This window comes from Argentina silus (genome assembly GCF_951799395.1).
Source record: "Argentina silus genome assembly, chromosome: 2".
NCBI classification, from domain to species: Eukaryota; Metazoa; Chordata; class Actinopteri; order Argentiniformes; family Argentinidae; genus Argentina; species Argentina silus.
This window is the reverse complement of record NC_139656.1, coordinates 18,260,113-18,287,283: the sequence shown is the minus strand read 5'-3', so window position 1 is coordinate 18,287,283 and position 27,171 is coordinate 18,260,113. Positions and strand designations below refer to the sequence as shown.

The following is a 27,171-nucleotide window of genomic DNA, read 5'->3' as shown; positions in this document are numbered from 1 at the left end:
AGAGATAACGCAGGGGATTTTACACTCGGTGATGGGGTGCATGCGTACAAGCTGCTCGTTGAAGCAAACAGCGCCCAGAGCTTAAATGAGCCTCGTTTAGTGCCATTACTTCAGTTCAGCCACAGACTACTCTCTCTCTGCGCCTGTTGGATACTCCGCTCCGCAACCTATCTGGACAATACGATATGCTTTATATGTAGCATATGCTGCATTTGGAGATGTATTATACCTGGCTGTCTCTATGGAATGTAATGTGTATCTAGTACATATCGGGAGTGGTTGAAGAGCTTGTTTTCAGCAAAGGAAATTCGGGGTTTGTGCTTGCTTGTCTTTCTATGCTATGGAATTAAAGGGATCAAGGAAAAGTTGGATTTTGTGAAGAGCGTCTCATTGCTTGGATCCATAATATGGAGAGATAAAGCGTGCAACTCCCAAAGCATAAGAAGGAGAACGTATTTAGCACTACCACCCAGGGAGAGGAAATGCACAGAGGTAAGTTCTACACTGAGTATCGGAAACGGAGTGTTTGTTTTATCGGATTTACGATGAGGGTATATCTAGCATTGGCAGGGGGACCACTAGCAGTATATGCATATCACTCACAACATGTATTATTTTATTCATCCTTTGTGCAACCACAGAAACCTAGGACGGCAACACTCATCCTTTAAAAATGTCTCAGTGAAAGCCTATTTCTCTCGTTCTCAGTTGTTTTCGCGTATTTTATGTTTGAAATAAGTTTAGCAATCCCTGAATGACATCGCCATCTACAGGTTTTTTAAATTCATTCTATTCTCTATTGCTCTTTACTGAAACTCGGTTTTTACAACGTGGTGGTAAAATGCTACAATCTTTAATTTGACATTCGCACTCTCCAGTAAAATGAATTCCTAGCCTGTAGGCCTGCATTAATTAGCCGAGGTTATACCTGACATGCTTTGCTCAAAGGTGGAAATGCAGATCTTGTCGCCAAATTAGGTATTTAGGAGCTAGGTGGAAAATCGTCTTCCTCGACGCCTGTGTGTAGTCTACTCCACTGCATTACATCGGAGCGGCGATGGGCGCGTGCTGCTGAAGTGACATATCCTGCTGCTGATTCGCGGCACATCTGGTACACGCGCCACTTCTGCGGTTAACGGCTCAGCCATCACGGTCTCCGTCTGTGTTCTGTATGGTAAATGTGTTGTTGCTTTCTGGTAGGCCCATTAAAGTTAACCGACGGTTTTGGTGTTGTTGTTTTTAATCCCTTAGCCTACTTGCGGCATAGAACAGTGTGAATTCATGTAGATTGATAAATCAATCAAGTGTAGATTTGCAGGCATTGTTGCGTGTTTTAAACGAACTATCTAGAATTAAATTATTACATTGGAATTGCACAACTCCTAATAAGTAGCCTCTTTGTTTAACGCCATTTAGTCTATTGCAGCACCTGAAGCATCTGTCCGAAGGCAAAAACCGAGGACTCAAACTCAATTAGCGTGTAATGTCGCGAATATTAAATATGTATAGCTAGATGTATTAAACTCAGTGCGTGATCAATACATGGACGCTCTTCAAAACACAACTTTAGAACTGCCGCTGTTTAGGGGTAGGCTAAATATTTTTTATGTTAATTTGAAATCTGTACCACAGAGCCTTCTTATAGGCAAATAGTCTTCACAAAGCATTTACGTTAGCAATCAACCTTTTCAATCGTGTAAGGTGACTGACGTGTAGGCCTAACAGCATGCTCTGAAGGCTACGTATCTCCATAATGCTACAATTTGGACGGCGTCACTCACTCTGTCACCAACCACAGTGTGTGTGTGTGTGTGTGTGTGTGTGTGTGTGTGTGTGTGTGTGTGTGTGTGTGTGTGTGTGTGTGTGTGCCTTTCTGACCTTTCTAAGCTTAATGTAGCCAGGCAGGGGGAGAGGGTGTGCGTGTGCGTTGTGTGTTTTCCTCTGTGTGGTAGAATGCGAGCTCCTTTTTGCAACCCCAGGCATCTGTAGACTTTTCGTGTTTCATTTATGCAATCTGTCAGCCCCACAAGCGCCGACGAATGTGATATGAGCTGTGCAGCCTATTTCAATCCAGTGTGGATAGACTCACATCGGCTTATCTGTCTAAAACAGTGTTGTTGTGGACTGAAACCTGCACAGGGGTAGTGAGGCTAATTTCAGCAGTGATATTGTAATGCACAATGCGGTGCTACTGCCGCCGCGTCCGATGCATGTCTTTCGTTATGGTATCACACCTGCTAGCCTGATCCTATTTGTTCCAGTGCAGTCTTTATCCAGAGGTCTATCCATCAAGCTGCAGGGCTGGAGTGTCAAGGCCGATGTAGGCCAATTAATGTCTTTTGAGAGGACATTCAAAGTGATAACAAATCAATTAATACTCACGTCATTCAGCAGTAAATAGTATGGAGGAGAAATGCACCCTTTGTTTATGTTGGGTCTGGTCAGATATGCAATGTGCAGTATGAAAGGCTCAATATAGTCTGTCATGTGTTATGATGCACTCTTTAGTAGTTGTAGCCATACAAGCTTATATGAATTACTGGATGTCTCTCCAACATTGTCAACGATAGTTCAGAAATGTGTATGTGTGAATTCTTTATTGGTGGTTTACTAGATCGCGCGTGTGTGTGTCTGTGTGTCTGTGTGTCTGTGTGTCTGTGTGTCTGTGTGTCTGTGTGTGTGTCTGTGTGTCTGTGTGTCTGTGTGTGTGTCTGTGTGTGTGTGTGTGTGTGTGTGTGTGTGTGTGTGTGTGTGTGTGTGTGTGTTAATGCTGGTGTTAGTGGGGCTGTGAGTATACTGCCTAGCTGCAACAAGACAGCTGTTCCAATAGCCTAATCATCGCTACGCCCTCTCTGACAAATGATGTCGCTAAAGGCAAAAGTTGCCATATTTTTCATTTTGATCTTTGTAATTCTTGTAATCTCATCTCAAATGAATGTATTTCATAGCCAATACAGTTCAAGACAGTTTTTGTTTATTGGTGTAAGTAATTAATTAATGGCATTCAGAGTCTTCTTGGTTGTGATTTTGCATTTATGAAAAATATGTTATCAAACAAACTGATTTGTAATGTGTTTTCTGTTGCAGCCTGGGTACTATTTATTCTGATAGAAGAGGGATTTGCTCTGGCACAGAGAACTAAAGGTATTTAATCTTTCTTGTCATCATTGTCAGATTATGGCAAATATAATTGACAATATTAGCCCATGTTTTAAACATCAAAATCCATATTTTCTGTCAGAATTGCAATTATCTTTTTATATCAATTATCACAATAAACACTATCTCTCCTCAGATTCCCTGAATGATGTTGGGCAACCTAAGACTCCAATTGATTGTGGCACCTGGGTCCGCAACATCAATGGGGGAGTCTTCACGTCCCCCAACTACCCCAACACCTACCCCCCTCACAAGGAGTGTGTTTACATCCTGGAAGGTACATGTCTGCCCAGTCAGCAGTTCCTAAGAATGTAGTGAAAAGCTGCTGATTGGTCACTTGTACTTTTGGCTTCTTGCCAATAATGTGTATCACAATGCAGTTTGTACTTTTATCCATGTTACCATGGAAGGCATTTCACTTTTCAAATGTATACTTCCTTCCTACCTTCCTTGAAGATATCACTGATCTGACTAGACTTGAGAGGTGGAAGCTAGGGCACATTTCTAAGGTGTTTGAACAGGGCCAATGAGCTGCATTTATGTGGTAATTCAACTAAGCAGAGATGCAGTGGAGAGACCAGGATCTGATTGGATTTCAGCCCTTGGAGAGATATTGGAGAGTTTATGGGAAGCTCAAGGGCTCCTCCTGTGGACAAAGAGTGCACAGTTTAGAACGTATCTTGACTAAAGAGCATTGACTGCTGCAGACGATTGATATATGGATTGTACAATGAGTCTTTGGAGTACTAAATATGCTTAATACTATTTCATAACACTGCTCACAGATCCATGACTTCCACCCAATAACACATTGCACCACTCATCTCTCACCACCAAATGAGGAGATGCTTACTACTTATCAGGCAGAGGTGCCAATCAACATGTTTTGTATTCATAATGTATGGTTCAAAATTAGATGTCTGTGGTCTGCATGGCTAAGAAATATATATATATATCGTGGCAACATTCATTTTAGTGCAAGGCTTTACCCTCATACTTTCTCCCCTCAGTTTTGTTTATTTATGTTTTGTCATGTCAGGTTGTCTGACATATAGACAGAAATACAGGCCCTTGATATTTCTTTCTCTGTATGTGCAAGTACATGCAGTCGTGTTTATTCTTAGAGTATAGAGCTGTGCCATTCAAAACATTTAGGGTATGATTTATATGACAACTGAAATTGTGAACCCAAGTATATGGCTGCAGTTGTGTGTATGGTTCATGAACAGAAAGGCAACATGCTGACATTTCTCTGCATTTGAGTATTTATGCATGAGTGTGTGTCTATTTCCGTAAGCATGCATGCATACGCCCATGCTTGTTATACACGCATGTATAAACTGGGTGTGCATATGAGCAGAAAACTGCATATTTTGCTGTTACCAAATCTGAAAAGAAAGAGAGTCTATGTGTAAGCTGAGAGTTTGCAGCACTTTTAAACACAGTATGTGCCATGCAGTTGACTAAAGCAAGGCCTTTTACTGAAAATTAAATCCAGAAGTGGAATACACTCGCACATGCAAAGTAGGTTATCAGATGGGTTGGAGAATAGAGTGTGTTGGAGATTGCACCACTTGTTTTATTATGCATGCTGTGACGAATGCCTGCTGACCGAAACGTTTGCATAATAAAACAAGCGGTGCTTTGCAAGCACAATATCTGTCATGTATTTTTGTGTACCCCAGGAAGGCTACTGGTCGTTTAAGCAGTGGATAATGGAGATCCTAATAAACAAAGTGTGCAAGAAAAATGTCAACCCCACCCACCCTTTCTCTCCCCTCTCACCTCCACCAGCTCTCCCTCGTCAGAGAATCCAGCTGGCCTTTGATAAGAACTACTACATCGAGCCCTCCTTCGAGTGCCGCTTTGACCACATTGAGGTACGAGATGGTCCGTTTGGCTTCTCACCGCTCATCGACCGCTACTGCGGTCCCAAGAGCCCCGGCCTGGTCACCTCCACGGGCCGCTTCATGTGGATCAAGTTCACCAGCGACGAGGAGCTGGAGGGCCTTGGCTTTCGTATCAAATATTCTTTCATAGCAGGTACGCAACTTCTGAATTATTATAGCACATGCGTAAAATTGGCCCCAGGCTAGCCCCAAGGCCCCCCCCCCCCGCCCCAGATCCTGTCGACCTGAAAGGATTTGATGGATAAGCAATGTAGGGATTGTTTTACCTTGACCTCTGATAGGCTAGGTTAGATCTAAAGGTATGACAACAGATTGATTAGGAATTCAGTATTTTGTATCCTCATGAAATGCTAGGTGTGGCTAATGAGGATGACAGCACAGTGACAGATTGAACAATATCCTGGTGAAATGGAAATGGTTCGGAGAACCTTGTCAGAGAAGTGAAGACTTTTGTTCACATCAGGCCCCAGATATTAGCTACCTCTGGTCCTTATCTGGCTTGCTTTAATGGGATCTTATTACATTTCTTTTCTTGCAAATTTCAGCCATGTGGATAAAGAGTTATGTGCCTCTCCTGCTTATGATTTCAGACCCAGATTTCCATCTGCACGTGGGTGGACTGTTAAACCCTATTCCAGGTAAGCTCTCTTCAATATTTCACAGGTTTGTCCGATGCTCTGTGTGCTCCGAGGCTTACTGGGGGGCTATCTCTCATTAACGTACATGCTCACACACACGGACGCATTTCTCTCTCTCTCTCTCTCTCTCTTTCTCTCTCTCTCCCCTCTCCCCTCTATTCCTATCTCTTTGTTCCTCTTTCTATTTCTTCCTCTTTCTGCTCACCTTTTGTCACCCTTTAATCCCTCTCTGTTTTTATATCATTTATCCCCCCCATCTCCATCTCACTCCTCAGACTGTCAATTTGAGATTGGCGGCTCAGATGGTGTGATCCGCTCCAGTCAGGTAGAAGAGGAGGACAAGATCAAGAATGGCGATGCTCTGGATTGTATCTGGACCATCCGCGCTCCTCCTCAGTCCAAGGTGAAAAAACACAAACACAAACACAAACACAAACACACACACACACACACACACACACACACACACACACACACACACACACACACACACACACACACACACACAGCCTCTTTTGACTAAAATGGGTCATCAGCGCACCTGTCACTCGCTGCAGATGCCCAGCACCAGTGAAACACACATTGACCACAGGAGATTAGCTGCACACCAGCACACTTTCTGACCCTCTTTCTGCTGAGGAAAAATGTAGGGTATCTTGAATTAGCTGCTACAGTACCGTACAGTACAGCAGGTATTAGGCCAATGATACAGAAATAGCTGAAATGCGGAATCAGCAGTCCTATGAATAAGGTTAAGAGCAGCCACTTAACGACTGCAGTATTACAAGTTCACTTGTAGGTGTAATAGGCTGGTTTTTAGGCTGGTTTTTATTTTCTGGGTTAAATTCACAAGATGCTGTCAACATAGAGGCAACATAGAGACAGCATTACTATTGACTGAATGTTCAAGTTTGTTAGTTCAAAATTTAGATCTAATAGGGTGAATTATTTTAGGATTCCATGTGGTTCTAAAATGGGGCTATGATGTTTAATAGTACACATTTTAATGCAGCATTCAGTCTGAGTTCATTATCATATTCCTGGTGCTTCAGAATATTACTGTTGTGTAGTATTGTGAACTGGTGATTTCTGTTCTTACAGATTTACCTGCGATTCCTGGAGTATCAGATGGAACACTCCAACGAGTGCAAGAAAAACTTTGTGGCGGTGTACGACGGCAGCAGCGCCATTGAGAACCTGAAGGCTAAGTTCTGCAGCACGGTGGCTAACGATGTCATGCTGGACAACGGGGTGGGCGTGGTGCGCATGTGGGCTGACGAAAAGAGCCGCCTCAGCCGCTTCCGCATGCTCTTTACCTCGTTTGTCGACCGTGAGTATTGTTCTTAACCTAAGCATCAGAATGTTTACAGGTCCAGGTTTAAAAAAAGTAACACTTTTTTAATACCATGCTGATGTAATGCAGGGTGGTGCTACAGCCAAACCAAGTTAATAAGAAATCCTCTAACAAGAACCCTTACATTGAAATAATTTTCTTTACATCTGACCTGTGGAAATAATTTTGCCAATACTGCCCCAAATGTTTTGACAGCACTGCAGTGCAGCAAATATTTTTTGCCTTGGAACTGGAATTGCAGGTATTGAGCTCATTGGTGGTCTAAGGTTGGCCCACATTGGTTGAACTATATTATGTACACAAAGACATACATTAGATTCAATCAGATTCATTCAAACTGAATCTGTTAACAATTGAGCACATCATGATTTACTTTCTTATTACTTAGGCCTCATCACACTATGTGGCGCATTAGGCCCCCACAGGGTCCCTCCATCATGAATTAGTACTCTAAATACAAAAAATATATATATTTTCAAGACACACACAGTAGATTTATAGTGGTGTGTGGTAAAAGATGGAATAGAATCGATCAAGTAGCCAACAACCCAATATTCTTGTCAATTTATTGACGCCGACATCCTCTGAATCGCTAATCACTGACTGACATTTTAGAAACAGGAAGTTAATTAAAGCCTCTGCATACAAAGCAGTGATATTGGAAAGCAAATTATTTCCCCAGCCTTTGCTTGGTAACTAAAGGAACCTGACAAGTTGATATGTTGGTCATGGCATGACACACTAGCCATAATTATGGGTCACTAGCAAAACAGAATTTATCTCTATTGATGAATAGGAGAGCAGAAGTGAGTTTTTGGCTGTATTTAGTCATTTTGATTATGGGCAGAACATTAGCTGTGCCTTTTGCCTGGCAGTGTGAGACAGATGCAATTTAAAGGTTGTACCTGTATGTAAATTTGTGGGAAATAGCCATGGAGGAAACATTTGTTCCTCTACCACACTGTAATACTTTCATTAAAAGCCTGAATAAGCTGAGTTAGTAATTGCGATTTGTACAAACATTGGATGAATACTAATGTTTTGATTACCAGCAAACCAATAACTGTAATTACCTTTTAATTTCAACTGAAATGTTTTATATTTTGAAAGAGAGCTTTTAAAAACATTCAGTCATATTAAACACGATCACTCATTTTATTTGGATGTATATTATATTTATTTTGCATCTTAACCTCATGTTGTTCCTATGTCACATAACTAGGGCTTAATTACAGGATAGAACAGAGACAATTATCTTTGTAAAACTCAGCCAGCACGACACCTTTGCTCCTGACGCCAATTTGGATATTTCAGTCCTTAACAGAAACCACTTGACACACAGACAGGGCCCAGGCCTTACACGTCATCATTTCTGTTACCTTTGTGGCCCTGGGACCTCTCAAGGGGATCAGGGAAGATGGGGGAACGTGAAACAGCTCTGACACCCCCGAGAAAGGGGCTTTTTGAAGGCGAGAGACGTCTAATCGGTTTGGAAGTGAGCGTAGAGTCAGGGGAGCACTCAATGGGAGTGCGTTATAACCCCCTCATCCCGCTGTCAGAACCGTTTAGCCCAGCAGCAGTGGAGGGCGAGGGTTTGCCGTTGGGCAACAGGTCCTAAACAGTGTGTAGGTGTCAGGTGGTGCAGTGGGACCTGGACTGGTGCAAGCGTGTGTGTGTGTGTGTGTGTGGGAGGGGGGGGGGGGGATTTTGAGAGACAGGCTGTTCAGATGTCTGACAGAGAACAAGGGGGCATGTGGGGGGGGTAGCAGAATAGTAGGAGGGAGGGAGTGGTGGGGGGTGTAAGTGCAAGGCTGTTACAACCTAGCCTGTTTTGACCCAGAGAACCAGCCCTGATGCCTCGGCTCACACATCCTTCTCCCGGGCCCCGGCAGCACGTTCAATTATCAGCCCTCTCTGCCGTCTCATGACTCACATTGTAAGAGCCAGTTTAGTTGGGAGTCTCACAGCGCCGGACCATCTGTGCCTCGTGATGGCAGTCTGAATTGATTTACTGCACTCTTCACTACCCATTCCACCCCCACCCCCCACCCATCCCCCTGTGCGGGCTCAGGCTTCTAGGAGAGGCAGCCATTTCATCTGCTCATCATGTCTGGTGCTTGCAGATGATGATGTATGGCTTTATGTAGAGCTGCTGCAGACCTTCAGGCGTTTATTGCAGTAGTTTCTAATCTCAAATGTATTTTATTGTTCTTGTTTTGTGTGTTTCAGCCCCCTGCTCTGGCAACACGTTCTTCTGCCACAGCAACATGTGCATCAATAACTCCTTGGTGTGTAATGGGGTTCAGAACTGTGTCTATCCCTGGGATGAGAACCACTGCAAAGGTGAGGGGAAGGTCAACTGCAGTGCCCATTCCTGCCCACTATGCAGAGATAAAAGATTTGTTGATAAAAGCCTATACAAAACTCCAATTCACAATATTCCATCTAATACATACATTGTGTTCAGTTTTATCGTGGAATAAGCCCTCCCTCACTCTGACACAATGTTCTCTCCCCCCCCTACAGAGAAAAAGCCCAAAGGCCTGTTCCACCAGATCACCAAAACCCATGGCACGGTGATCGGTGTCTCCTCGGGCGTGGTCATGGTGCTGCTCATCATCTCCATCCTGGTTCAGATGAAGCAGCCCAGGAAGAAGGTGGTGGCCCGCCGGCCTGTGGTCTTCAACAAGGCAGGCTTCCAGGAGGTCTTCGACCCGCCCCACTACGAGCTCTTCTCCCTCCGTGACAAGGAGATCTCCTCTGACCTGGCCGACCTGTCGGAGGAGCTGGAGAGCTATCATAAGCTGCGGCGCTCCTCCACCACCTCGCGCTGCGTCCACGAGCACCACTGCGGCTCACAGGCCTCCGGGGGAAGTATGAAGCAGAGCCGCACTACGCTGAGCTCCATGGAGCTGTCCTACCACAATGACTTCTCCAAGCCGCCGCCCATGAAGACCTTCAACAGCAGCAGCTACAAGAAGAGCTGCTATGGCTACAAACAGACTCACGACTGCGCCGAGCAGGTCATCGAGGACCGTGTCATGGAGGAGATTCCCTGTGAGATCTACGTGCGCGGGGGAGCAGGAGGAGGAGGGGCAGGGGTGAGTGCTGCTGGAGGCTGCGGAACCCTGAGCTCACGCAACAACGGTGCCCGCAACAACACCAGCATGGTGGACCCCCAGCAACGCTCAATGTCCATGGACTTCTAGCTGAGGAGGAGAGAGGGGGATGAAAAGGAGAAGAGGAGCCTGACCCTCCCCAGACTCTCATTCTTTTATTTTTGTCCTTCCTTTGATCAGTCATGTACTATCGCATGCAGAACTAGCCTTTGCCCTGTATGCTCAACAGAACTTGACACTCGTCGACCACACAATGGGAACAGAGACAAGGGATATTTTAGACTGTTTTTACAATCATTCACCCGTCATGCACAGATACTATATAATGCTTCTCATAACTTATTTGAGCCTTTATTTTCGTCAATGTACTGTATATTAAAATCAAAGTATCAAGCTTCATGCTGTTGCTTGGCTTTTAACTCATTAATTTAGCACTGACTTTTGATGAAGAATGAGCCTTTCTGGTGATGATAATGATGATTTATGATGACAACAATGGTGGTGATTATCAAGATGATGATGAGGAGGATGTTGATGGTAATGATGATGACTGCTGTTATGGTAACCTCACGCACGTGCAAAGCCCCACCAGAAACTGTCTGTGTTAGGGTAGCCAATCTTCATACAGGATAAAGAGTCATAGAGGGGTCTGGATTTTTTTTATGTCTTGGTCTTGAAGTCCATTATGGAAATCTGAGCTCAAATGTGGACTACAGTATTGAAAACCCTCACAAAATCAGACAAGGAGGAAGACTACATCGGGACCTGGGATTAGGAGGAACTGATGCAAATACAAACGGACGGATGTATAGGAGTGATGGTCTATGAACAGGTGAGACAAGAGCTTGCTTGGTGGTGCGAAAGCACTGTCTAATCCTTCATAGACGACTGAAGATTGGTGGGAAAGCAGGTTAAGGGAATTGAAATTGACTTTAATTCAGAAGCTGCTGAGATTAGGACTACACTAATGAGAAGTGTTCTAAATAAGCACAACCTGTTTCATCAAACAGACAATCATTTATGATTTAAATCACTGGTTGTATGTTTTCATTCTGTTGGATTAAAAGAGACCTTACTGAACTACCCGTGTATGTATTTCACTTCATTACCAACAAGCGTGCTGACAACTGAAGACGGTAGTACATACAGTACAAGGACGGATGACAAGTTATCTACTTTCTACATACTAAAAAATATCAATACCCACAATCTTATAACACAGTGTGGGAATTGTAAATGAAGAAAATAACCCGAGGCAACATTTTTGTTTTTGCTGATACGATATGTAAGAATTGAAAGATGAAAATATGAACTGGAATATACTGTAGTCTTTTTATTATACTGTAGATGGACTTCAACATTGGTCTTCAATTCAAATAATGATATATTTTGCCACATTTAAATTGTACTCATAAAATGACATTAGACAGGACATATTAGACTGTTTTGTTGACAATGTTGTGTGCAACTGTGCAAGCCTGGAAACCATAAAAATCCCTCTTCAATAAACATGATCTCAGTGGCATGCAGTGTACAGTATTTTCTTCATTAGTGTCTGTAGTAGTCAACCTCAGTTGAGAGTGATTAAATTAATTCACTGCAACACCTTTGTCAAAATCAAAACACAGACAGGCATCATTCATTGTCAGATTCTCTCTGTACACCACCTAACTACCCCCCACTCCCCGGGCCCTTCCCTCCATCTATCTCTGTTCTGTCATGTTGCATTAGCCATCCTGTGAGCACTCAGGGCTTTGTGTGTCTTAAAAAGACCGACGACAGTCACAGAAGGCCACAAGTCCAAGTAGAATCACAGAGGGAGAGTAAAGCTTGTTGTCCAATCTAACCCAGCCAGCAAGTTCTCATCAGGCCACTGGTGGTAGCAGAGCAGCTCATCAGCCAATATCGGACCCCTAACGGTAAAATGACGACATCTGTTGCAGCGTTATGCCACTATTAGCCCAACAGTGTACCATTAATGATGGGCTGACAGTCGGCATGCTACCAGCAGACCTATGGTGGTGGCAAGCCAATGGTAGACCGACTGTCAGTATGCCAGCGCTAAACCGACAACGGTATGCAAATGAGGGACCAATGTAGTATGCTGACAGTTGGTATGCCAATGGTAGACTGGAGTTTATAGTTTTTCACCTCAGCAAGTTTGTTCATTTTGGTTTATCAATGTGTTTTGAATACAATCAACATGTGAAATTGATTATGATTAGTGATATGATCGGATGACGTGTTTCTGAGGAGCATAGCAATGCTCATGAGGACCTCTGTTCAATGATTTTGCTGAATTCACAAGACAACTGAACTTGTCTCACCCAGTTGGCTTCTACTTGGGAAAAGTTGTCTCATGGCTACTATATCGCTGGCTGCCTAGTCCTTGCAGTCAGTCAGAGGGTAGGCTACAGCTAACCCCACGAATGCAACGCCCCTTACTGGACTCGAGGTAAGCTGACCACTGCCCCAAGAGAGTTGGCCAGCTAGCGCTTATCGGGCCACTGGTGGCAACAGAGTGGCTCATCAGCCAATAACGGTAAAATGATAGCATCTATTGCCTCTATTAGCCCAACAGCGTACCACTAATGATGGGCTGACAGTCGGCATGTCACTAGTAGACCTATGTTGGCATGCCTATGGTGGCCAACTGGCGGAATGCCAATGAATGGTGGCATGCCATTGGTGGACAGACGGCATGCATGCTGATGTTAGACAGACGGTTGGCATGCCATTGGTAGACCACCCGTTGGCACACCAATGGCAGGTGGATGCTGGCATGCCAGTGGTAGATCAACTGCCAGCATGCCAACGCTAAACCCACAGTTGCTATGTAAATGGTGGACCAATATAGGCATGCTAATGGTAGACTGACCGTCAGCATGCAAGCAGCAGCCAACAGTCGGCCTGCCAAAGGTAGATCGCCATCGGCACGCCAATGTCAATGGAAGACCGATGATTGACACCAATGTAGTGAACAGTGCTATAAAACTATTCTTGCAAGCTTTAAAATGGGTCTCTAAGCTTGTTAACCACTGTACCTTCAACAAATGGAGCAGCCAGTCACGAAAGGGGTGGTTTCCCAGACACAGATTAAGCCCTGGACTAAACCACACTAATTGAGACTATGTACTCAATGCTTATAAGGCTAGGTCAGGGCAAATAGTCAAACAATCACAGACTAGGACAATACCACAAATTGCAGAGCAGCCAGTTCATCAAATTAATGTAGTTTTTCAGCTAATTAGCGACAGGAGCTTACTTTAAATATTGTAGCAATCCTGGTCTTTGTAAGCCTGTACGATTAAGGGTATTTTCTAGAGCTGTAAAGTATATTACATGAAATGGACCGAATAATCTAATAATACTTTAGTTTTTTATTATCGGTTTTACTTAATCCACATTCCCAATTAATCAACTGAGAAACATGCGTCAACAAATGTTTTTAATCGACTGATAACCCTACTTGTCCTCTTATACATAGTCTTCTTTAAAATAACCAAACTCGGTCCTCTTTAAGTGAACCAAGAGGTGAAACAAATGTCTGTTTATATTCATACTACATTCTGTTTGAATGAGGACTCAATTCTCTTGCCACTTTCAACAGTGATGAGGTCTCAGTCAAAGATTTTATAATTAAAAAGATGGTTGAGTGGCTCGAAATCCAATGGGAGCCGTTGTCTAACTGAACGGTCTAGTCCGAAAAAACAACTATTTTCAAATAAAATCATTAAATCGGTTGTTCTTTCCGTATGTTAGGGCTACAAGCAGGTACATTTACCAACATTATGTAGATAGATTGTTGCTTTACGCTATATGCTTAAAAATAAGACCTCATCCTAATATACTCCGTCACGTGAATCCGCTGCGCGCTATGGAGGCTGTGATCTGATCCGTCAAATGGCACAGCAAGACAACACCAAAACAAACCACAATGCATGCATGAACTACCAGGCGCGAGAGAGACAGAGCGTGTAATGACTGGGATACTTAAGCTGAGGACTCAAATGCACGACTCGGAGACAAAAATTTAAATCCAATAGAATAGTCAATGGGTAGGCAGATAATCCAGGTAGGGGGTAGGCAAAACAGGGTTTGGTACATAGGTAGGCAGTTCAAAATGTCAGGCAGATAATCCGAAAAGGGAAACTCAGAAACACTATCAGAGATCAAAATAACTAGGAAAGAACGCTTGACACAAGGTACAGAGACAGGGGAACACACAGACGAAATACACAGGGAAGGATGATGAGGAACAGGTGAAGTCAATCAGGGCGGGGTAGACAATCACACAGGCGGGAAACACACAAGGGCAGGTGGTGAAGTGTCTGAAACGAGAGACAAGGTGAGTAACACAAAAATAAACAGAAAACAATAAATGAAATAATATGAAACAAAGACAAACATAAACTAAGGAACAGGGCGGGACGTTAGAGAGCGTCCCTTAACGCGCTTGACAGCCTAGATGCACGCACAGACTTTTGACGGTCTAGGCTGTCAAAGGACTCTCTGTCTCTATTTCAGAGACGCGCGCCGCGTAGTTTCATCCACTGTGGTATTCTCATGCTGTGACATCTGAGGATAGCCTCTGTAGCTTGCAGCACATTGACGCACGCAACGGAGAATATTAGGATGCGACGTGATCTATGTAGTCCTACTGACTATAGGGTTTGAGAGCTAAAGGCTGCACTTCTTATCTCCATGGAAGCAATTGGTCCCACAAACCCATTACAACGTTGTAATAGCAACTTTGCCCATGTCAGTGTGGATGATTGATGCATACGATTCAATTATTTGTTTTTGTGATAGTTCATATGAATTCAGCTCATACTGGTGATATTTCAGCTAAATCTAACGTAGGCCTATCACAGAATCCTAATTTGGGCGGAGGGTCTGGGAGTATTTTTCTAAACGCATTTCATACAATTCTACAGCAAACATTTTAAGAATGTATTTCGACTGATAGCGAGCCTGAACACTGGAGAAAACCCCGCAATCCTCCGTCAATTTAGTGCCAAATCAAGGGCTTATATTTCACTTCGAGAGAGCAGAGAGTCAGTAAATTAATTAATTAATATTTATTTAATTTTCCCTACGGTAACCTACCTTTTGATTATTTTACTTTGGCTACACATGAACCTACGACCCTTGCTTCAGTGAACGCTGCGTAGGCTATTCCATGCAAGGAATTAGTCTATAATAAAATAAGTATCATAGGCCTAATGGGCTACAGAACCGATAGGGATTTACCTAAACTATACTCGTATGCCTATAATCACCAAAATTTACGCAGCTGCCATAACCTGCTTTACCCAATGACACTATCCATGGTTCTGAAATGGACAACGTTAACATGAGGACGAATTCAAAGCATTTCCACATATCACTGCGCAACGTATACGCAAATGCCCACTTAGGTGTGGGACAGCTTACAGGCCCTAATTTCAAATACTTTTCAAGACAATGACTATACGCCAAGTTATGCCCATACGTACAAATTGAACAGGGTATCAGTGCTGTGCAGAAGCCTATATTACACTGGAGGAATCACAAGTGGGGCAGTCAGTTGGTGTCAATGGGTGTCAAGAGGTTGGTGTCAAGAGGAGTCAATTGGTCGGCTCTATTGGGATTTTTACATTTCAAACAATTACAGTAATTGTTCATGCCAGGAGAGCTCCCGGACCCAGTCCATCCTTTGTTACGCCCGATCACGTCAGATCGGACTGAGAAGCACAGTTATGGTGAGCTAGGAAAGTGCCCATCCCATGCGCTTGGCTTTTGGGCATAGGCTAGGCATGCGGGAGCGAAATCTATAGGTTAAAAAGTTAAGTAATATGACAAAAATATTTATGGTATCATCAATAACTGCAATTAGTCATTATGAAACTGGACCAATTGCCATAAGTCTAAGTCACTATCATTGTTATTTTAGAATGACTTTAATTCGATTACTCTTAAAAACACACTTTCCGTCAGATCGGGAACACTATGATGGGAACATTATCTGACACGACACCGTGCGGACACACGGGGCTTGAAAGAAATAAAAGTGTGTTGGGCCACGCTTACTGTTCTGTAGTAGTAATCTTTAGGGGGAGTGTATTGTTGGATAGTGGGTTTGACCCCCACCGCCTATGAATGCTAGGCGACAACATGGCATTGCATCCATATGCCATAGCATCCATAGCATATACACCTTATAAACCCATATTGTCTGACAAATATACCTGACAACTTGTGTAATCAAAGCTGTAATGATTTCCTCTAAGTGCAGTGGACCTCCTAAGAAAGCTCTGAAGTAATGCTAAAGTTGAATCTCTTGCTCTGCACAGTTCTTGACGAAAGGTTAAAGTTGACGCGTTGCGTGTGACGTTTTCGGCTGGTTCTTCTTTCTCTTCTCCGCTTCCCATGCAGAAGGTCCTTCTCTGAGCTTCATCATGGCGAACGTTGTTGATACAAAATTATATGACATTCTTGGGGTGTCCCCCTCTGCCACTGAGAATGAGCTGAAAAAGGTAACTCCGATTGAAAGCCTAGTTTTAAAGAGGCAACCTTAATATAGCTACACTTAAGTTTTAAGTTGTTCGAAGAAGCAGGAAATGGGTTAACCTGGCTAGCTAGCTAACATTAGCTAAATCGGCTAGCTAGTGTGGCCTAGAAACGGTAACTAGCTAGCTGTAGTTTGCATATCTTTTAGCAACATGTAGCTAGGTATATATAACATTAGTTCCTTCTTGTAAATAGAATTGGGTTGCTAGCTACCTGGTACTTGCTGCCTGCCACAACCGTTGGCTTAATAAGATAACGTTAGCTAGCTATGCTATCAAACCTTTTCGCAGAACGCCTGATGAACGGATCTTTTGTAAAAAAAGAAGAAAAAAAAAAAGAAAAAGAAAAAAAAAAGCTAATGTTAGCAAGCTAGCTAGCATGTGGCTGGTCTCATCTGTTTTAGCTACAGACAATCTACCGAGGCGAGAGTACACATACATTTATGTGAATTTAGCGGTGCTTTATCTGAGACAGTAGGCTAGTTAACAAACTCGTTTGTTTCCGTTTTTCAGTAATGTCGCTTACTCGTTTGCTAATAAAGGAAGCTAGCTCAAGTTAGGGTGATTAGCTATCTTCAGTGACTGTCACTTGCATCTGTCTGTTTGTGACAGAAACCGAAAACGACTCCCTTCTAGCTGGGTTACAAGAGATTAACTAGCCAGCCAGTTTGACCTCATTTCTATATTACAACGTTCGCTTGTTTCACAGCTAGCTACGTTTCGCAACTTTCCCATAATTAGCTAGTTACTAGCAACTTTGCTATGCGCTGAGATTATGCCTCTATAGTCCGACATTTTGGATTGCATTTATTGGATAAGGTTGTGTTCAGTAACATATTATATGAAGATATTATATATTATGATCCATGTGTTTGCGTTTTCCTTCAGTCATACCGGAAGCTAGCAAAGGAATACCACCCTGACAAGAACCCTAATGCTGGCGACAAGGTAAGGATAGATTGGTTGAACTGAAACACTGGTCTGTAGTTGTATTGAAACTGTGTAGCTAGTGGTCTGGTAATGGAGGAGGGAAGTGATGCATCAGTAAAGAATAATAGTTCCTGCCACATTGGTAATTATCTTGTGTGTTTGGTTAGTTATTTTAATTAGCTAAATTGTTGTGTTAATCCCATAAATGTATTTCTAAACCAGTTCAAGGAGATCAGTTTTGCATATGAAGTGTTGACCAACCCAGAGAAGAAGGAGCTGTACGATCGCTATGGGGAGCAGGGGCTGCGAGAAGGAGGTGGAGGTGGCGGAGGGATGGATGACATCTTCTCCCACATCTTCGGAGGCGGGCTCTTTGGCTTCATGGGTGGACAGGGTCGCAGCCGAAATGGTGGCAGGCGGAGAGGAGAGGACATGGTTCATCCACTCAAGTAAGCAGTCTAGGCTTGTATAAGAGAGTATGGGCTGTTGCTGTTCCAGAGTAACTGGAAATGCATGTAGGCTTTTGAAAGGAACCAAGGCATATCAAGCCACCCATTAAACTGAGTCTTGACTTTTTAAAAGCTTGAAACCCCTAGAGTACCCCCAGCCTAATTGAAGTACTTCCAATAGACCTAAACGTAAAAAATAAGTTTTAAGTGTGCATGTGGCTTTTACATATTTACATTGTTATTGTATTTTGATATGCCCTTTGCTTTTAACAGAGTCTCTCTGGAAGACCTCTTCAATGGCAAAACAACCAAGTTACAGCTAAGCAAGAATGTCCTGTGTGGCACTTGCAATGGGTAAGTGCTCACACATTCTTCCCATTCTCGTGAATCTACAACTTTCTTCTCACCTCATGCTACTCTAGCCGCCTGCAGCAGTGTTGAGCTTTTTGACATATAGATTGCATCACACATGATATGTTTAGTGTAGGGGTCCCATCCAATGAGCTTGAGGATAGAAGGTCAGCATCCAGGAAAGCTTTAGAGCACTTGGTTCTGCTCAATTCAAGATAGGCTCAGTCAATGTAATCACAGGTTGCAACTTGGGCCCTTTTTTCCATTTGTTGGATGTGATTATTGATTGATCTTCCTGTCTGTGACCATTTTCAGCCAGGGTGGGAAGACTGGCGCTGTTCAGAAGTGCGTGGCCTGCAGGGGGCGTGGTATGCGCATCATGATCAGACAGTTGGCCCCTGGGATGGTCCAACAGATGCAGTCCGTTTGCACTGATTGTAATGGGGAAGGTAAGCAGCATCACATTTCAGGGGCCACACACCATCCCTGAATCCCAAATCAACCTCTAGACACTTGTAGATCTGATACGATTTGTTAGGTCTTAGCAATATGCTCCATCTGGCTCTGTAATAGGCCAGGTGGAATTTTCTTATACTTATCTATCCTCTCAGATCTCAAGTATCTGGATTTGGGGCCAGGCGATTGGTTTCAGTGTATACAATTAGTGGTGACCAGTGACTCAGTTGAGTGACCAGTGAAAAAGTCAATTGAAGCTACCCCAGAGTTAGCCCTGATATGCTCTAGAGAAAATTGCATGTACTCTAGGCCATGCACATATCTATCAATTGAGCCTCCAAAAAAATCAGTGTTCTCTGGAGCTAGTATTCTGCAATGACTCACCAATCTAGAGACCTTTTTGGACACCTAACTCCAGTATCATTATTGATGTTATTATAAAAAAAATTCCCAGCATTTAAAAAAAAATAAAAAAAATCCCCCAGAGGTTGAAGAGCAAACTTTTACAAGCACGTTTTGTCGACTGTCTCCCAATTAGATATCAGTGGCAATGTTGTGATTTTCCATTTTTTTGGTATAGCGCGTGCATAAAATTGCAAATTTTCTAAGGAGGTGGTTGACAAAATGGTTGTAAAAGTTTGCTGCTCAATTTTGGATAATCACATCTAGAAGCTTTTACCCCTTCCTCAAGTTCTTGCATCTCTCTTGTTCCACCCGCAGGTGAGGTCATCAACGAGAAGGACCGCTGTAAAAAGTGTGAGGGGAAGAAGGTCAGTAAGGAGGTTAAAATCCTGGAGGTCCACGTGGACAAAGGCATGAAGCACGGGCAGAAGATTACCTTCGGAGGGGAAGCCGACCAAGCGCCCGGGGTCGAGCCCGGAGACATCGTCCTCATCCTGCAAGAGAAGGAGCATGAGGTAGGAGGAGCACACCTTGGTTCCCATTCTTTTTGATTAATTTCTCAGTCTGATTTGCTTTTCAGTATTACAACATAGGAGTTTGTATTATTGGGGTATGTTTATCCTTGAAGGTGTGACCATGTAATGTGGTGTGCTTGTGCATTGTGTTTCTGCTCTCAGCGCAGTTGTCTGACGATACACTAGAGAACGCATGTAAGATGGGTGCATAACCAACTCCGCATAACCAAATGACACCCTTTCAAGTTCTAAACTTGTTACTCTGTCTCATGTGGATGTAAGAACATGCTTTTCAGACAGAGAGCTGTAGTATAGATGGGGATAGCTTTGGTATGGTAGCAGTTGAATGGTAGTTGACTGAAACACAAGGGGCCAGCTGACCGGAGTTGGTCCTCCAACGCTCTTGACTGGCTGTGCTTTGGGAGTGCTGAGCAGATTGCAGTGACAGCTAGCCAATGCTAACAACGTGCTGTAATCCAGTTTCCAGTCTGTCTGTCTCCCCCCTACACTGGCATGTCCGGCATAACTTTGTATTAATTATAGTCACGAGTGGCACGTCGTCAGCCCCTAATCCTGTAGCCATAGGCCCTCCACCCCATTGTGTCACCTCCAGACTCTCTGTCACTACTCTGAAGATGGCCTTTTGAATGGCTAGGCAGAATGGACACATGTTGCTGGCACCAGGCTTATGCGGAGAATGGAGTATTGCGGAGTGAAGACTTAACCTTTTGTAGAGACAATAACCCCTGCATGATTTGTGTAGCTTCCCAGAACTGGAACTATTCTATGATGATTTACTAGTTAGCTAAAGAAGTGTCAGTCGTATTGTTTTTCCCCTTTTGTTTATTGAATGTTCGTCACTAAGAAGACAAACATCAAAACATAGCAAACATGTCACTTAATGTCTCCATCTTCCCACAGACATACAGAAGAGAGGGCCATGACCTGCATATGACCCACAAGATTGGTCTTGTTGAAGCACTTTGCGGTTTCCAGTTTACGTTGAAACACTTAGACGCCAGACAGATTGTAGTGAAGTATCCCGCAGGCAAAGTTATTGAGCCAGGTGAGTCAACATCAGGAGCCTCTTACTGTTATTGCCTATATTAAGGTTTATCAGACGATAGCATTTTGTAATCTACACAGTAGTTTTCCAGGTTTAATGAAACCCAAGAATAACAACAATGTTTCTTGAACGTTGTCTATTTTGCAGGCTCAATCAGAGTAGTGCGTGGAGAGGGGATGCCACAGTACCGCAATCCTTTTGAGAAAGGAGACCTGTATATTAAATTTGATGTGCAGTTCCCAGACAACAACTGGATCAGCCCTGAGAAACTCACGGTAAGATGCAGGCTATGAATGCATACTCTTGTTCATGAGTCCCTATCTAGAATGCTTATAGTACCAGTTATAATATGGGTTTGAATGGCACAATGTGGTCAACACTGTTGGGATTAGCAGTTTGACCACGGCAACACTGGAGTTCTGTGTTAAGCATTGTTTGATGGGCCTCTGTGACACCAGCAAGTAACTGCCGAAGGCCTCCAAACCCCCTGTTATACAAGTCTTAAAAAAGTCTGCTATGTGCTTGTTCCTAAGCTCTTACAGTTAAAACCATTGAAAGACATTATTACATTGGTGGAAGTAGCAGTGTGCATCATAAAGGGCGTTACTAATTAGGCCTGCCATAGTCCTCTCTAATATGCCATTTTCCTGTGTCTGCCAACTCCAGGAGTTGGAAGACCTGTTGCCTACACGGGCCGAAGCACCCATCGTATCCGGGGATGCTGAAGAGGTCGACCTGCAGGACTACGACATCAGCCAGGGCTCAGCCGGGGGCCAGCGGCGCGAGGCCTACAATGACAGCTCAGACGAAGAGGGAGGACACCACGGCCCTGGAGTGCAGTGTGCTCACCAGTAGCACCTCACTCACACCAGAGGGGGCCCCAAAAAATGTATGAGTTGCACAGCAGAAAAAAAAGGTTGTGGTTCAGACTATCTGGTTTGCCTTCACTATGATAAAAAAATAAACCTACCCACCTTCACTTCCCTCCCCCCTGTAATAAACGCACAGCCCAACCCAACCCTCCTTTCTCCTCCCCTTTCTTCATCACTTATCCCCCACTCTCCTTGTGGCAACACCAGAACAGATGGATAAAGGTAATTTCTTGTTTGCTCGGTGTGTAACTTGCATTTTTTTTCCCATAGTATTTACAATAATTAATTTAAACTAACCTTAAAAATGCAGTTTTGGGCCGCAGCTTCGGGACTCTGAGGTATGAATTTAGGGGAATGAGATTCTGAAAGAACCCCAGGACATACATTTACCATCACATTTTTAGGTTTGTTTGTATGTATCTGTGCTTGATTTTTACTGCTTTATTTTCTTTGTAGGTTCTTACTTTTGTTTTCCTTTCTATATATTTTAAATTGGAACAGAAGACAACAATATTGTGTATATTATGAAAACTGATTGTCAGTAAGCTTTATATCAGCTGCTGTTGTACAAAGTGGTGTGATTGGAAAAAAAAAAAAAGAGAAAAAAAAAAGAAATAAAAACTGGCCTGTATCTGTCCTCAAACCAGGTGCATGTTAAGACCGCTTTGGTTTCTGCACTGATTGGATGTTTAATCAAAATGAGTTAATTCAATATAAGCAGCATACTTCTGTGAAAAGGGTGTATGAAGTTGTTAATTAAATCGTTCTCCAAATCTCAAGCAGCAATAGCGTCTTATGTATTACTTTGTCTGAGATATTCTACTTTACACCTGTCAGAGATGCATCTCGGGAAGTTTGTAGGAGACTAAGGCGAGTTTAGCAACACTATTTACATTTGTAGGGTTAGTAGTATATCCAATGAGGCTGAGATACATTTATAAAACGGGTTTTCAAAACAAGCAATATATCACACAAGTATCTCTTACAGCAAAAGATAAATTTATATAGGAACAGGACAACTTTATTGTCCGTGCAATGTGGAAATGTGACTCGCTTCACATTTAACACTAGTACGGGGGGGAAAGAATCCAATGATGGACTTCAGATGCTGTTAATGTAGAGCATAACTCCTGGAACATGCTATCCAGTGGAAAGCCTGCCTGATCATCTCGAGCTCTCACCAATGTCCACTCAACCACTGTTTCAATCCTCCATCATCAGGCTAGCAAAGTGCACTACCCACTCCCCGGGCAATCTGATTAGCAGTTCATTCCACATTATTGCATTTCACAATAAGAAAATGTTAACTGACATTGAACCAATAAAGGCATGCTGCAAGTTTGACTGTTTGTGCCATATGGAGAAGATCCTTCTGTCTCCACATATGATCTTGCAAAGTAACTGACGTGACCAGAGCAAGAGTTGTCAAAATCCAACATGCCCAACAGGATGTGCAATCTACATAAAATGTATTCTTCTTTACCACAGCAAATAAAGCTTGATCGCTTACACCATTTGTGTGAAACAAGTTCCCATATCGACAATAACATAGAAGAGCACAACTAAAAGTTAGTATTGCTTTCACACAAGATGAAAGTGTTGAGCCCCTTTTTGCAACTGTTTTTTGCAACTCTACATCAGATGAAAATCAATTGAACAGGTACAGTGCATTCAGAAAGTATTCAGACCCCTTCACTTTTTTCCGCATGTATATATACAGCCTTATTCTAAAATGGATTAAATATGTTTTTCTTCATCAGTCTACACACAATACCCAATAATGACAGGTTTAGAAATTGTTGCCAATTTATAAAAAATAAAAAATAAAAACTTTTACATAAGTATTCAGACCCTTTACTCAGTACTTTGTTGAAGCACCTTTGGCAGCGATTACAGCCTCAAGTCTTCTTGGGTATGACGCTACAAGCTTGGCACACCTGTATTTGGGGAGTTTCTCCCATTCTTCTTTGCGGATCCTCTCAAGCTCTGCCAGGTTGGATGGGGAGCGTCGGTGCACGGCTATTTTCAGGTCTCCAGAGATGTTCGATTGGGTTCAAGTCCGGGTTCTGGCTGGGCCACTCAAGGACATTCAGAGACTTGTCCCGAAGCCACTCCTGCGTTGTCTTGGCTGTGTGCTTAGGGTCATTCTCCTGTTGGAAGGTGAACCTTCGCCCCAGTCTGAGGTCCTGAGAACTCTGGAGCAGGTTTTCATCAAGGATCTCTCCGTACTTTGCTCCATTCATCTTTCCCTCGATCCTGACTACTCTCCCAGTCCCTGCTGCTGAAAAACATCCCCACAGCATGATGCTGCTGCCACCACCATGCTTCACCGTAGGGATGGTATTGGCCAGGTGATGAGCGGTGCCTGGTTTCCTCCAGACGTGACGCTTGGCATTCAGGCCAAAGAGTTCAATCTTGGTTTCATCAGACCAGAGAATCTTGTTTCTCATGGTCTGAGAGTCCTTTGGATGCCTTTTGGCAAACTCCAAGCGGGCTGTCATGTGCTTTTTACTGAGAAGTGGCTTCCGTCTGGCCACTCTACCATAAAGGCCTGGTGGAATGCTGCAGAGATGGTTGTCTTTCTGGAAGGTTCTCCCAGGGGTTCATGGTAACTGTTTTGAATAGTGAAATACTGTTTCAAGAATTTTTTTTTTAATTCAAAATGTTAGCTCACATTTGCTTTCCTAATAAGTTAATCAGTCCACCTATTAGAGACTCATTCATCCTCACCGCCTTTCACCATATTGAGGATTGTGCTACTTGACCCATGAATATAAATAGAAAGTTTATTGAAACTTACATTTAAAATAAAACGTTCATAGTGCATTGAAAACGTTCAGTCAGTGCATTGATACCCGGACATCTAACATCATTCAAAATACATCATCTGGCCATACACTGTGGTTCACTTCTTTGGCTTTGTTGGAAAGGTAGTCCTAAACAGGAAGACATTTTATGTAGTGGATATTAAATGTTACATTGTGCTGAACCTAAGCACAACAACCCCAAATACAATAAATAAAATGAAATTTTTGTTTTAGCCCTCAGCCTCTGCAACTGTAAAACTGCCATGTCATCAAGCAGCGCAACGTCAAACTCATCTTTGGTTTCATCCTAGAGGCACAACGTCTTGGAAGAGGAATTAGTTAGCCTCTATCGAAAATACAAACAAAACCCAACAACCTTGCGATGAAAAGATGAAAGTCCCTCTCCCTGAGCTGTAGAGATTGTAACATGAGCCATCCCAGACATGGAACAAAACCGGTGGTCATCGCTGGCTGACAGTAACCCAGACCTAGAAACTAGTGCAGGGACAGAAGATTTTAGTTGTAACTCCTTTGATATGTTCATGTAATGGAGGTGATTAGGAATCACCCTCTTGTCATAAGGTAGCCTTGCCTGAGGACCTTGAGGATGTCCTCTTGGCCTAATGGTTGACGCTTGTGTCTTCCATGTGGGAGACCCTGGGTTCAAACCCTGTGAAACATCCTCACGCTGCTGCAAACAGTATTGCTTCCTTGTACTCCGAGTTGCTCACAGGAATCTCAAGCCCTTAACTAAAATACCCTATGTAAAACAGCTACGCCATTGAATATCGAGCAATTCAATGGCGCGGGTGGGGGTATTTGAACTTACACCCGCCTGTCACACGCAGATGTTGCCATTTAAGTTTTAACAAACGTGTTTAGCTCCAGCCAGTGACAACACATAGTCACTGATTTTGGCAACTTCCCTTTGGGTTCTGCTTGCACTTATAGTTGGAACACACCTGCGAGAACAAACAAGACAAAATAAACCAGAAGAGGGTGCTGTTTATCTGGTAATGGACAAGCTTGCTTTTCTTCTCTAGTATCTGCATGCTGTGATTTAATTTATATTTGTTTGGTACTAGTAGCAAGTGGGGATATTTAGCAAGTATCAGGGCACCGCCTTTCAAACATGGGCTAGAATAGTGGCCACCAATCCTGGTCTATTTCAGCAAGCTACATGTGGTAACAATTCAACTAATGGTCCTGATCTGAGCAGTACATTTGTTCAGAGCCTGAATTCATAAGTGTCCCAGAGTAGGAGTGATGATCTAGGATCAGGTCCCTACTTTTCCATATATCTTATTCATTGTTATCTAAAAAGCAAAACTGATCCTAGATTAGCACTCCTACTCTAAGACACTTTGTGAATACTGATTCAGGTGTTTAAATGCTAGACTGGAACAAAAGCCTGCATCCTGTTACCCTCCAAGGCTACAACTTCATACTGCTGCCGTTCTTTCCACGTCTCTCCATTAACACTGATAGGTAAAACGAATTTGGTACCCTTCTGAAACAAGACCCAATTACTAGTAGCCTACATTTTCAAGTGAAAGTGCACAGGGAGCTTACCTTTGATGGTTGAGTTGTAGTTGTCTTATTTTGAGTGGATGGAATCTGTTTCGGTGCATCACTTACTTTAACTGCAGGAATAAGAAAGATTAGCTATTGACAACAAGACTACGTTAGTATAGTTGATTTAGCAACTTATTACCCAGGAGTTCATTACCTTTTTTACAGGGCTTCCTGGCAAGACGTTAATGAATCTCAGGAGATTCCATCATCTGTTACAATACAAGTGTGAGATGCTGAAGTAGACCACCAGCAGACAGCATTTACCCATTAAAACCCTCTGGTTAAATCACCTTTAGCAATGGTCATGTCTCCTTCTGAAATATCATTGGATTCTGTCAAGGGGGGGAAATAATTTAACCAAGCACAAGTTCCAGTATGATACATTCCCATTAAATGTCCTACCATCTATCAAATTCGATGATCAAATACTTGATTCACCCAGACAGTTTAGGTTAAGTCCCTTACTTAAATATTTAGTTGCCTTTGTTTTGACTGACAGTCTTGCCTCTGGCAACATTCATTTTGAAAACATATCTAAACCACCAGAAAGACACTTCCAAAATACACTTGGCTACTTTATTAAAGGGGAAATCTGGGATTCAAACAACAACAAAGTGGTCTCCCGCCCTTGTTTTAAAAACAGTATTGAAATAATTTCTCAGACGAAATAAGATGAATGAATGCAAGTAGGAATGCATGTTAGGTGTATTGTCCCAGATGTGAAATTGGCTTAAAAAAGATGCTCTAATTGTCACAATCAGTAGTATTATCACAGTGGTTCCATGCACAAACAAACAAGCAACTTTATTATCTATAACGTAAAGTGAATGATTAAACAACAGACAGGTAGACTAATCATCAAAAAGGCAGAGAATATCACTTCTCAGTTCACCCTTGCTCAGCTCCGTGGTGCCCCCCCCTGCTCTCAGCAACTGAGGCTGAAGTATATGATGCAAAGTGGTTGTCAGATATCAGATTTAATTCACAAATTGACAGCTACATAATACTGTATAACAT

At 42.9% G+C, this 27,171-nt stretch overlaps 2 protein-coding genes across 2 annotated transcripts; both read left to right on the top strand.

Annotated features, from left to right (window-relative positions):
• Nucleotides 1-294: 294 nt before the first annotated feature.
• On the top strand, nt 295-11,398 carry neto2a (neuropilin (NRP) and tolloid (TLL)-like 2a). Its single transcript, XM_083686868.1, has 9 exons — nt 295-492; nt 3,088-3,144; nt 3,296-3,436; nt 4,954-5,202; nt 5,660-5,707; nt 5,983-6,110; nt 6,809-7,037; nt 9,291-9,404; nt 9,588-11,398. Exons 1-9 carry the CDS (start codon nt 483-485, stop codon nt 10,268-10,270), a joined length of 1,659 nt encoding a protein of 552 aa, XP_083542994.1. The 5' UTR covers nt 295-482; the 3' UTR covers nt 10,271-11,398.
• Nucleotides 11,399-16,577: 5,179 nt separating this feature from the next.
• Nucleotides 16,578-21,865, top strand: dnaja2a (DnaJ heat shock protein family (Hsp40) member A2a). The gene is made up of 9 exons (XM_083665043.1): nt 16,578-16,698; nt 17,620-17,679; nt 17,884-18,110; nt 18,384-18,464; nt 18,777-18,910; nt 19,638-19,834; nt 20,756-20,900; nt 21,048-21,175; nt 21,567-21,865. Exons 1-9 carry the CDS (start codon nt 16,621-16,623, stop codon nt 21,753-21,755), a joined length of 1,239 nt encoding a protein of 412 aa, XP_083521169.1. The 5' UTR covers nt 16,578-16,620; the 3' UTR covers nt 21,756-21,865.
• Nucleotides 21,866-27,171: the final 5,306 nt, after the last annotated feature.

Excerpts from the sequence above, each read along its gene's own strand:
- neto2a (XM_083686868.1), top strand. Across the intron at positions 5,708-5,982 it reads ACTGTTAAACCCTATTCCAG|ACTGTCAATTTGAGATTGGC; the intron begins GTAAGCTCTCTT and ends CTCACTCCTCAG. Across the intron at positions 6,111-6,808 it reads GCGCTCCTCCTCAGTCCAAG|ATTTACCTGCGATTCCTGGA; the intron begins GTGAAAAAACAC and ends CTGTTCTTACAG.
- dnaja2a (XM_083665043.1), top strand. The coding sequence starts at position 16,621 with ATGGCGAACGTTGTTGATACAAAATTATATGACATTCTTGGGGTGTCC. Across the intron at positions 18,465-18,776 it reads CTGTGTGGCACTTGCAATGG|CCAGGGTGGGAAGACTGGCG; the intron begins GTAAGTGCTCAC and ends GACCATTTTCAG. Across the intron at positions 19,835-20,755 it reads TGCAAGAGAAGGAGCATGAG|ACATACAGAAGAGAGGGCCA; the intron begins GTAGGAGGAGCA and ends ATCTTCCCACAG.